This window comes from Sylvia atricapilla, chromosome 3 (assembly GCF_009819655.1).
Source record: "Sylvia atricapilla isolate bSylAtr1 chromosome 3, bSylAtr1.pri, whole genome shotgun sequence".
NCBI lineage: Eukaryota > Metazoa > Chordata > Aves > Passeriformes > Sylviidae > Sylvia > Sylvia atricapilla.
Window position 1 is genome coordinate 2556211 of NC_089142.1, and position 12295 is coordinate 2568505.

The window sequence follows — 12295 nt, forward strand, 5'->3', positions numbered from 1 at the left end:
TCGGGTATGGTGAATATGTTGGCTCACTGCTATTTTTTAACTCTCAGGATGCTCAGGACCTGGATATCAAGAGTATAAAAACACCTCTGTCAATGCTCCAGAGGCCAGGAATTTTTAGTAGTAGCTAGGCAGCAGAATTTCCCTTCCTGGGAAAAGGAAAGAGATGGATGAATTCCACTTGATCCCTTTTACAGGGCTGCTTCCACCTTGCCATGTGTTTCCACGTTTTGCAGGATGGATGGAAAGGTTTGGGAGAGGAGAAAACCCTGAGCGAGGACAGAACCTGCACCCACCTCCTGCCTCTGCTGCCGAAGCCTGGAAGCTCTCGGAGCACCTCTCTGGGTGTTCCTCATCCTCATTATTCCCTCCACATCCTGGGAGTAACATTTGACCTCCCGGAGGTATCGCAGGGGTCAACTCGTGGCTTTTCAGAACCTCCTGGGACACAATCTGGGGGCTCCTGTGTGGTTACAGCACAAAGAAATCCAGCAGAATATTCCTCGTTTGGATTTCCTCTCTTCCCACGGCCCCCACGCAGAATTTTAAGTGCAAACAGTGCTACTATTATTAATAACCACTTTTCTTTCTTTTTTTTTTTTTTTTTCTTTTTTTTTTTTTTTTTCCCCTTCTCCTGCAGCACCTGGCATTCTGATGGCATTAGTAAGGAGGGTTTCATTCTGCACCCTGCCTAAAATGCTGGTCAAACCTGTCCTGTCGGAAGCTCCCGCGTTACATAAAGAGAGGCTGGGGCCATGTGAAAATGCCACCTCTTAACTGCCACCAGATCGGGGTAATTAGTCTGGAAAAACCTCGGGATTACCTTTTTTGTGTGTGTGTGTGTGTGTGTGTGTGCTCACCTTCCCCGCTCTGCAGCGAGGCTTCACCTGTATCTGGGGCACAGGAAGCGAGCAGAGCTCTCCCAGGGCTTTGGGAACAGGGAAATTACGGCGAAAAGCCGCGAGCGAAAATAGACGGAGCAGACAAAGGGGGGAAGAAAGCTTTGTTCTCCCCCATTTTCACGGATGGGGAACGGTGGCAACAACTCCCAGTGGGCCAGGCAGAAAATGAGTGGCTGAACCCTGCATGGATTGGCCATATCTTTAAAATATCCTTTTTTTTTTTTTTTTTTTTTTTTTTTTTTTTTTTTTGGAGGGGAGTGGATCCGACATCTGGAATTTTACTCCTGCAAAGGGAGGGTTTATTTTCACCCCCTCCCCACTTCGCACCCCACCAACCTTCAGGGACATTAAAATCTGTGAGAAAGTGCAAATCCTAAATTAGCTCAATATTCACATGTTCCTTAATTATTGATGAAACTCTCGCCTCCCAAGGGAAGTTTTTGCAGAGAGAGCTGGGCGCTCCCAGCAGAAGATTCCCTCAAGTGCTGCAGTTCCCAACTCTGCCCACTGCCCATCCTCCCTGATTCCACCAGGTTTTCCCCAGAGATTGCTACCTGGACCATTTATTTCCTAGGTAAAAAAAAAAAAAAAAAAAAAAAAAAAAAAAACAAAACCCAGAGCTTTCCCATTATACAAAAGAATGCAGAAAACCTCCTCCCTCTGAAATGCTAGATTTTTCGGCATGGTGCTGAATATTTCTGCTCTTATTACTTTTAAAATGCAGTTTTAAGGTTACAAAAATATGTATTTTGCTGCCTTTAGGTTAAAAGGAACTAGTAAGAGTTTCCCTCTTACACCTTTAAATTTACAAAGATGGATTAAGATAAGAAAAAGATTTATTTGAGCGATTCAGAAGCAGATTTTGACTTGCTGAGAAACAGACCTTTGTTTTACAATATTCCCACTTCCGCCACCACAAAACTGTGTATTTGTACTGCATTTCCCAGTCCCAGATCACTACAAGTTTGCTGATCCAAGAAAGAATTGGTTTATCTCTGGATGGAGCAGGTACAGAAACAAAAACCTTGGTTATTATCCCAAATTCTCTGAGCCCTGATCCTTCCTGGGGGTTCCTGCCCAGGAGTGAGGGAGAATTAGGCAAAGGATGGCTTTTGGATGCTCACACTCCTCACCCTATATCCAATAGGATACACTATTCCCAGGTCGTTTTTTCCAGCCAGGTGTGATGCTGGGCAGTGTTTCCAATAGAATTTGTGTGGTTTCCCTCTCTCCTTGGAGCTTCCTTCCTTCCCTCAGTGTTGGCAGGTTCGGAGGTTTCCTGACGTAAATTGTGCCTTTTGAAGGTGGGTGCCGCAACAGCTTCGGTCTTGTGTGTTTAAACAGGAGAAAATTGGTTAATTACGCTGATGAATGCAGCTAATTGTCCTTGCTGAGAGCTGAGGAGCTGGAGGGGGAGAGCACCAGGGCAGCTGAAAGGAGAACTGCTGCCATGGACACGATGCTGAGCTGTCCCCAAATACTTCACAGAGCCACAGGATGGTTCAGGGTGGAAAATCATCGAGTCCAGAGATCATCGAGTCCAACCCTTCCCCAGCACTGCCAAGGCCACATCCACATCTGACCCCTGTCCCCAAGGGCCACATCCACATGGCTTTGAAATCCCTGCAGGGATGGGGACTCCTCCACTGCCCTGGGAAGCCCCTTCCAATGCCTGACTATTCTTTCCATGGAGAAATCCCTCCTGGTGTCCAACCTGAAGCTCTCCTGGCACAGCCTGTGGCTGTTCCCTCTCATTCTCCTTGTTCCCTGAGAGCAGAACCTGACCCCCCTGGCTGTCCCCTCCTGTCAGGGAGTTGTGCAGAGCCACAAGGTCCCTCCTGAGCCTCCTTTTCTCCAGGCTGAGCCCCTTTCCCAGCTCCCTCAGCCTCTCCTGGTGCTCCAGCCCCTTCCCCAGCTCTGTTCCATTCAATTCCCTTCACCCCCAGCCCCTTCAATTCACAAAAGTCACAAAGCAGCTGCACCTCAATGGACTCAAATTCACTTAAACACGTCCACAGGTGGTTTTGAAATCCTTCACGGTGTCTTGGATTTATGCTTTTAAAAACCCCTGGTTGTTTCTAAGGGGCACTTGGGGACATGGCTCAGTGGTGGCCTTGGCTGTGCTAAGGGAATGGTTGGACTCCATGGTCTTAGAGGACACTTCCAACATCAGTGATTCCATGATTCCACAACTCTACCTCTGCTTTATGCTGGCTGTGTGTGAAGCATCAGAGCTGGAATGCCTTGGAAAAGATTTAAGGAATTCTGCCTTTACCACATCTGGGCTGTCACTTGGGGTGCTCTGGTGCCATCTCCCTGGCTCCAAGGAAAGCTCCACAATCAGACAAAAGTCCATGAAGTTCATGCAGATTTGGGTCCAACAATGGTACCAGGACTATTTTTCCATGGTCTCCAAAACGAGCAAGCAAATGGTGCTCTGGAAACCAAGAGATCTTAAAAAAGGAGGAGTTGAGCTGCAACCAAACCATCCATGTGGTCTGGGTACTGGAGATGGAGCTTCTTCCACTGCACAATAAAGTCCATGAAGTTCACACAGATTTGGGTCCAACAATGGTACCAGGACTATTTTTCCATGGTCTCTCCTTCCCAGGGCAATTTGGTGCCTCCAGGTGTTAACAAGCACAATTCCACCTCCATTTTTGCTGCTCTAACATTGCACTTGCCAATCACATCCTTGGCCGTGGATCCCGCAGTGAATTCCGAGCCTCAAAGCCAAGAACAGCCCTATCCCTGCAAAGAGTGGAACAGCTCAGGAGAAACCAGTGTTGGAAAGTTCCCAAAGCAAAAAGGGAAATTTCCTTCAGTTGCTGCTGACCTGGGGTTACCAAAACTGAAAACATTTCAATATCTTTGCTGTGTTTGCCTCGTTCCCCATTCGGGAGCGATGTCAGAGCAGGGAAGTCTCATTTTCCTTGGTGTCCAGGTAATTTCACTGGGAGCCACCTCATTCTGAGAGTACAATGGGTGAATTTATAACAAAAGGCCTCGGAGTTGGAGAGTCTGATTTTGGCGGAAATGAAACCAAGTCGTTCCTTTGTGCTCACATTCTGCTAATTCCACCATCTGGGCACTGACGTAATTCTTTTTCTTGTGCTTTCTAAAAAAGGCCTTCTTGCCAAACCCAGAGCTGGGTTAAAACCAAACTCAAAACCCACTAGAAACAAACAAACAAAAATATATGTATGTAATTTATTACTCTGAAACATGTTCCTCTTGTTCCAATCATCCATTTCACTGGACAGTATCTGGTAAGAAGAGCTTTTCATTGAGTAACGCTGACCACAAACACAGAGCAGAGCAGTTAAATCAATTGCTTCTGTCAAATACAAGCAATTTATGATTTATGATTATTTATTTATTATGATTTTCCCCTCCTACAACCACATGCAGAGCTGGGGCACATTAAAATTCCACATTTCCCGGGGTAAAGTGCCATTTATTGTAGAAATCGAGACCCTTCCATTGGTAGTTGATACTTCCATCTGAGCCAGATTTAAGTCTTGAGTATCCTGAATTTAACAGGAGCAACAGCACAAATTTAAAGGTTTATTCCTGGTTTTATTCTTCCTGTAACTGACACTGGAATGTGGCCAAGCACCCACAAGAATCAGCACACAGAAACACATCAAAATTCACAGAGGGAACAAACAAACGAGCCCAGCAGTATTTGGAGAAGGAAACCTTACTCCTTGACTAGCACCTTTTTAAACTGAAATCCCAGAGAGGCTGTAAGGTCTACTTGGCTTAAGAGTCAAAAAATAATAATGGCAAACAATCAGGCTTTTGGATTCTAATGACAAAATTAATAACAAAAATTCCAACTTGTGGTGAGCAAGAAATCAGGAGGGATGCTTAGGTTTAACATAAAACATTATTTTGCTGTCTTCTTCCATTGAAAAGATGATTTTTTTTTCACCTCAAGCAAGGAGCTTCCTCCCAGTTTGACAACTGATGGTATTTGGTGGTATTTAATTTAAGGAAGCAAGGGACAAGAAGATAATGGTGAATAATAATTGTACAGCCTGCAAAGGAGATGCAACAAGGGTTAAAACCCCTGGCATGTGAAATCCAGGGAAAGGCATCTTGTTCTCCCACACAAGAAGTGAAACTTCATTTTGCTGCAGTGAATGAGCATGTCCTGAGGGCAGGGGAAAAAAAAAAAAAAAAAAAAAAAAAAAAAAAAAAAAAAAAAAGGTGCTTTGGAAACCAAGAGATCTTAAAAAAGGAGGAGTTGAGCTGCAACCAAACCATCCATGTGGTCTGGGTACTGGAGATGGAGCTTCCTCCACTGCACAATAAAGGCAGATTAAGGAGATTTTTTCCCCTGTTAACATCTGCATCTTGACAATGTCCCTCAGACCACGTTAAGCAACTCTGCTGAGCTGAGACAATATAAAAATGTACCCATTTTCTTCAGCAGAGCAGCCAATGGGATGTTTTAGATTTACACTGATGAAACCCAGCCAGGCCTGGATGAAACGAGCAGCTCATGGATTTGGATTCTGGATTCTGCCAGGATAACTGGCTGGTGTTCAGGGTTGTGCTGTTGGTTTGCTGTGGCCAAACAAATACCAGGAAGGTGAATCCTTCTTCCCATTCCACCAGTTTCAAGCTCACCCATCTCTTCTGACAGCTCTGAGTGACATTAAAATGCCAAAATTCATGCTGAATGTTTCAGATCTCCCACAAAACTGCTCGTGGCAGTGCCCAGTTCCAGCATTCCTTACTTCCAGGCTTACAGTGAGAAACAAGCTCTAGTTTGGTTATAAATCCAAACTGCAAGTTTTCAATGTGTGAATGGCAACAGCAATCTGACTGTGCTTTTAAAATCTACTGGTCTCCCAGTTTCAGGAAAAAAAAAGGCTCTATCCAAGGCACCTTTCTGCATTCCAGAGGTACCAGTGAAGAGATCCTGAGTATTGCCTGGAAATCAAAGATTTAGGTATGGTTAATAAATGGTAAGGTTAATGCACATTTCCTTTAGCTTTGCTGCAAAGTTAAAACTGTGACAATGGTTTGGAGGCACAAGGAGGTCTTTTTATTTCATCCTTTAGTGCTGACACTCAGGAGCAAACTTTTAATCAGAGTAAGCATTTTGGGTAGAAACAACATTCATTTTATATGTAAAAAGAGATGAATGTAAAAATTAGACACCACTTTGCAAAAACCAATGAAAAAAAGACAGACAGTTTTGCAAACCCCTCCCTGCTTCCAGAAGCAGAGCTGGGCTCTCACAAGTGAAAACAATTTTAATAAAAAGGCAGTACTTGGGTGATTTTTAATTTTTTCTTCCTGAATTGAGAAAAACACAGTCAGTGTGAAGCAGCAGAAAGTCATTCTCCGCCTTTCAAAGTCTTGATGTTGTTAATCCTCCATGTGGATCCCTTTTGAATGTGGCACTGGAGCTCCTGTGGGCCCATCACCAAGTTTTCCCTTGGGAGAGCTGGGTTTAGATCCAGCCTGTGTTTAGATCTAGTCTGAGTTTAGATCTAGTCTGTGTTTAGATCCACCTTGTGTTTAAATTCAGCCTGTGTTTAAATCCAGCCTGTGTTTAGATCCAGCCTGTCCCTGCTGAAGCTGGAGCACTGTCCAAGCCTGGATTGGTGCTGTGTTTACACAGAGCCTCCTCTAAGACAGACTTTAAGCCTGAAAGGGTTAAATGTTCTTGCAGTGCTTCTTTTTCTTTCTGGGTGCTCCTTCCCCACACTCCCCTGTCTCCTCTTTTTGCTTTTTGTGCTTCTTCTTGTGGCGTTTCTTCTGCTTTTCTTCCTGCTCCTCTGCGCTGAGTTCCTCCCCCTCAGACATTCCCACAGAAGTTTCTCCGTTGCCTGTATTTTCATCACAACTGATGTCTTCTCCTTCGTCCTCCTCTTTATGTTTCCTCTTTTTTTTCCTTTTGTGACATTCATTTAGTGGATCACCCAGTTCTTTTCCACTCAAGCTCCCTGTCTTTGGCTTTTTCCCTGGTTTCTCACAGTCCTCTGTCCTCTCTGCCTCATCCTCTCTCTTCTGTTTCTTCTTTTTCTTTTTGACTTTGGTTTCCAGCTCTTCTGAAGGCTCCACAGCTTCGTCAGCTGTTGGGCTGGAATGATCCACCTTTGTTTCTGTCTCCTTCTGGGATCCCTTCAGCTTTGCCATGCGCTTGGCAAAGTATTCCTGGACAGTGAGAACACTCTTCACTGCATTGGACCCATCTCCAGGGCTGGGTTCCTTCTCTTCCTGGGAGTCAGGATCAGCAATATCCTCCTGCAAGGGAACAGAGAGGAGCAGAAGTAAGTCAGGAGTCATGGCTTTAAACATAATGCTAGGTTTTTTGTTTTTTTTTTACACACTTATAAGGAAAATACTGAAAAGCAACGTGGTGCTTTGAAAATTAACTGTGCAAGTACAGATTTGCGTGGAAGTGAGGCAGCCCTTAATGTGAAAGATGCTGCAGGTTTAGGAAAAAGAGGTGGAAGGAGGGAAGGCAGCAAGAGAACACAAACCAAGACTATTTTCAGTTGTTTTGATTTCCTTAAATTTACCTCCTCCTACATAACTCATGTCTACCACTGCCATACTCAGTGCATTACACTGACTTTACAAAGCACATGTCTCTGCAAGACATAAACCAGCATGAAAAATGATCCACTACAATCCATTAGCCCGTGGCACAAAGGAAATCCCATGCCTGGAATAACTCTTCAGCAAAGAACTTGTGATCCAGGGGAGCAATCCAGCACTGAGGCATCTCCTCCATCTTATCTGATCTTTGGGAATGTTTGTTTCGGAGCTGCTCCGCTGTCAGGGTGTCTCGGATGTTGTTATTTAAACAGACTCCATTTGATCACACGTTATCAGATGGCACAAACAACATCACAGGTTACATCTTACAAGGTTTCTGCAGACATGAAATAAAGAGCTGCTCATCTCCAGCTGCAGGTGAAGAATCTCCTTTCTAGAAAGGAAATATCAAACTAAAAGTAAAGTGTAGCTCTGGAGCTGGATGTTATGGATGGTGCAAAGAGAACTGACTGAGAAAGCAACAAATGCCACAAGATGGAAATGTATAATTTGTTAAATTATCTGAGATTTACAAAAGAAACAAACCAGAGAGCTGAAATTAAGGCTTGTTCACATACATACCAAAGCACTCAAAGCCTTTGTGGTAAAGCCTTTTGCTTGGCAGAAGTCACAAATGACTCTTGGAAATGTCCCAGATTTTCACAGAATCACTGAATCATTCAGATTGGAAAAGAGCTCCAAAACCATCGAGCCCAACCTGTGACTGATCCTACCTTGACACCAGCCCAGAGCACTGAGTGCCACATCCATTGCTCCTTGGACACCTCCAGGGATGGGGATTCCAAACCTCCCTGGGCAGCTCCTTCCAATGCCTGACCACCCTTTCCATGGAGAAATCCCTCCTGGTGTCCAACCTGACTCTCCCCTGGCACAGTTTGAGGCTGTTTCCTCTCCTCCTGTCCCTGTTCCCTGGGAGCAGAGCCTTTCCCCTCCTGTCAGGGAGTTGTGCAGAGCCACAAGGTCCCCCCGGGCCTCCTTTTCCCCAGGCTGAGCTCCTTCCCCAGCTCCCTCAGCTGATTAATTGTTTTTTTTTCTAAGCCTTGTGCACACCACGGGGAACCAGGTACCCCCTCCAGATGGGAAAAGTTGGAAAAGATGGTGTAGAATCCTCACCAACATCTGCCCTACAACACCTTCCTGAAGGAAAGGGGATCCACAGGGATTACAGTCAGAGAGAATTCCTTGTTCATAAATGCAGGGATGGGTAAGAGCATCTGCTCTGCCCACACATCCTGAAGCCTGCCTGCCCAAATCAGAGCAGTCAGATTTCACAGCCACTTTCACTGCCATAAGCTGATACTCAGGAAAGGCCAGCAGAGAGCTGGGAGATAACACCCCACTTATCTCAACACTTTATAGTTATTGCATGATGCTGCAGATAAGGGACCTGGCTCTCTTGAGGGCATCGTTAAACTTGCTGGCTGAAGTGGGGTTTATTAAGGTTTGTGAGTAAAGGTTTTCCAGGTCTGGCTCCTTCTGCATCCATAACCTTTACTCCCATGAGCAGGAATGCAAAAATTGGTGTCATTAGTGATGCATTACGAGTGGTGATTTCCTCATCCATCTGCTTTCAAGAGAGCTATTCCAGTGGAACGAAAGTAAGGCTGCACTTGAGATTCCAATGATGTTTGTGTGGGCACTTATCAAAATTAGGGACTTTTCTTGTAGGGATATGTTGTAGTGTTCCTGAAGGGTTATGAAGTAACTGAAACTATTTGACTTCTGGCAAAGAAGCCTGAAAAGGGATGTGGAACACGGGGAAAAACAGGATGTATCCACACACATCTCCACACAGGTTACATTTGAAAGGGGAGCTGCAGCAGAAGTTTAACAAAACAGAATTCCCAGGTTAAATGGGCTGAGCTGTATTTTTATTAAAACTGTCTTTAATTATACCTAACCCAACAAGCAGAGAATCTCATGTCATGATAGGATAATTCAGGTTGGACAACACCATCAAGCCCACCCTGTGACCATCCTTGTCACCCAGCCCAAAGCATGAGTGCCATGTGCAGGCCTTCCTTGGACACTTCCAGGGATGGGGATGCCAAACCTCCCTGGGCAGCCCCTTCCAGTGTTTAACAACTCCATGAATAAATTCCTCCTGATGTCCAACCTGAACCTGCCATGGTGCAATTTGAAGCCATTTCCTCTCACTCCATCCATGTTCCCTGGGAGCAGAGCCCAACCCTCCCCAGCTGTCCCCTCCTGCCAGGGAGTTGTGCAGAGCCACAAGGTCTCCCCTGAGCCTCCTTTTCTCCAGGCTGAGCCCCTTTCCCAGCTCCCTCAGCCTCTCCTGGTGCTCCAGCCCCTTCCCCAGCTCTATTCCCTTCCCTGGACATGCTCCAGCCCCTCCAGGGTGTCTCTTGTTGGGAGGGTCCCAGAAGTGTCCCCAGGACTGCAGGTGCCCCAGCAGTGCCAGCACAGAGGGACAATCACTTCCCTGGCCCTGCTGAAGCTCAGGAAAGCAGGGTCATTTTCCTTCCCCCACAGTAGGATTTTGACACCCTGGATTGCAAAAGGACAAACAGAGTCCCAGGTTTTCAGCCAGAACCGTTTCCCTCCCCACCCCAATGTGTAAAACACACTTGGGCCCAGAACACCCATTACCCCCTGGCCAACCAGGAAAGGATTTTCTCATTGCCTTGCTGACTTCAAGTCCTGACAACTTAATTACTGTAATTGAAGGCAAATATTACTTGAACTCTACACATTTCTTTCTTTTCGTGAAGTACATTAGGCATAAAAACAAATGTTCCTTCGGTTAAGCAGAGGAGTTGCAAAGGTATGTTCGAGTTTAGAAAATAAGAACCCTGCTCATAACCTCCTTTATTGATAAGAATTTTAATAACCATGGGCCACTGAGCACAGAACTAACAGGGCATGGAGACAAGCAAAGAGGTGCCACCCCTAGAAAACCTCTGGGTTTAGGAAAAGCTTATGTAAAACCATAAATCACTTGGAAGGGCTGCTGGCAATGCCAAGGTATTCCTGCTTCTGTGGTGTACCTGTCCCAGTAGCCATGGGAACACTGCTGAACTCTAACCAGAGGTTTTCTCTAACCCCTGACAGTTTATGTAATTCCTCCCCTGCATGGCCCAACACAGAGAAGCATTTAAAAAAATATATAAAGCAGATATCCCTAAAAGCGGATTGTGCTGCTGCAGTTTCTGAAAGACCAGATAAAAGACAGAAAGAAATATTCTTGTTCCAGAGAATTGATGATCAGGTAAAAGGGAAGAGGAATTGTGCTGTAACTGGAGGGAAACCTGCAGACTGGGCTTTGGAGAAGATGTTTGTCCATACCATGAGTTCCAAAATCGCCCACAAAATTGAGCTGAGGAGATGAAGTTAGAAGGAACTGGGAACAGGGAATTGGTAGGATGTTCCCAAGCAAAAGAAAAGGACTGCTTGAAATGTGGTGTTAAACGTGGAATGAGTAAGAGGAAACAATAGGAAAATTCAAGGAGAGGTTGGGAAGTGCACAGGAAGAGATGAAGGTCAATTACAGGGAGAAGTCCCCTGTAAATATCATCTGTTGATGTAATTAGTGAAATGTATGGAAAATAACCTAAAGGACATAAAGCACTCCATGTACCACCGTGTTTTTCTCTGCCTTTCTTTGCTTGCTGATTAAATCATTAAGGGAGTTCACTAAACTTACAGAGGGAAATCCTGGTTCCCTTGAATCCTGCAGGATCAGGATTGCATCTCTAGGGCATCCCACTCTCAGAGCACCTTTCAGTTATTTAGTGAAAGGAAAAAACAAGGAGTTATGGTCAATTATGGAAGGAATTCACATCAGTGAAAACAGTTTGGCAAGAGAAGGAGTCCAAAGTGGGAAGGATTTGGACAACTCACGAAATCAAATGGGTTTGAAAACCAGCCTGGTCTAGTGAAAGGTGTCCCTGCCCATGGCAGAGGGGGGAATGAGATGAGCTTTAGGGTCCCTTCCAATCCAAACTATTCTGGGATTATTATCATTAATATTCAAAAATAAGAACTGCACCTGCATGTTACCCTGGGAGGAAAAGTGAGATGCCCATGCACAGAGCAAAGGGGTCTGGCAACATACAGGAGCAACAGAAGCAGCCTGGATTAATTCAGAGAAGTTTCCTCCTCTTCAAAATGCAAGTATTTCCTTTGTAGCACTTAAAATCTTAAAATAGGGGAATAAAAGAATCTCTTATACCATCTCTATCTGCTACATATGCACTACTATTACTTAAGGCCAGTAATTTCACCATGACTTTGTTTTGTTGGTACTAATTCACAACACTTCTGTGAAATCTGATTCACAAAAACTACACAAAAGGCAAAGTCCAGAAGGCAGAAAAAGGCAGAAAAAAGCTAAACTATTTCAGTAGGTTCTCACTTAAATGACAGAAAGTGAGCTGGATGGAGAAGCACATGGAGCCTGAGTTCCATGGAAAACACGGGATCATTCTTAGCTTTAAAATGCAGCCACACCTGTTCTGCCTTTCTTACCAACTTTCTTGCTGAGAAACTGTAACAATAGGATTAAAATAATCCTGTTCTGTTCCTGCTGCTTCAGATCCTCTCCAAGAGGTTGGTAGGACCCCCCACGCAGTGCACAAAATTTGGCCAGGCAAGAGCTGAGGGCATCCCTGTATCTTTCCATCCCAGGAATGTCTGCAGATAATTCCTGAAGAGTCACTCTGGAGCTCTGCAGACATCAACGATGACAGAGTCCTGCTTTAAGGAGTTGACAACTTCAAGTTAAGTGCGAGCATTAACATTTGGATTGGGATCAAATGGGCGAGAGGGTGAACAAAGACCTGTAGCCTGAT

At 45.0% G+C, this 12295-nt stretch overlaps 1 protein-coding gene across 2 annotated transcripts in view; it reads right to left on the reverse strand.

Annotated features, from left to right (window-relative positions):
- Window positions 1-6013: 6013 nt before the first annotated feature.
- The window catches only part of PINX1 (PIN2 (TERF1) interacting telomerase inhibitor 1), a 59925-nt gene continuing 53643 nt past the window's right edge, over window positions 6014-12295 (reverse strand). For both annotated transcript variants that reach the window (XM_066314614.1, XM_066314615.1), the window contains exon 7: window positions 6014-7166. In XM_066314614.1, coding sequence (XP_066170711.1) covers window positions 6576-7166 — 591 coding nt within the window. In that variant the 3' untranslated portion in view covers window positions 6014-6575. The remainder of the gene's footprint in view (window positions 7167-12295) is intronic.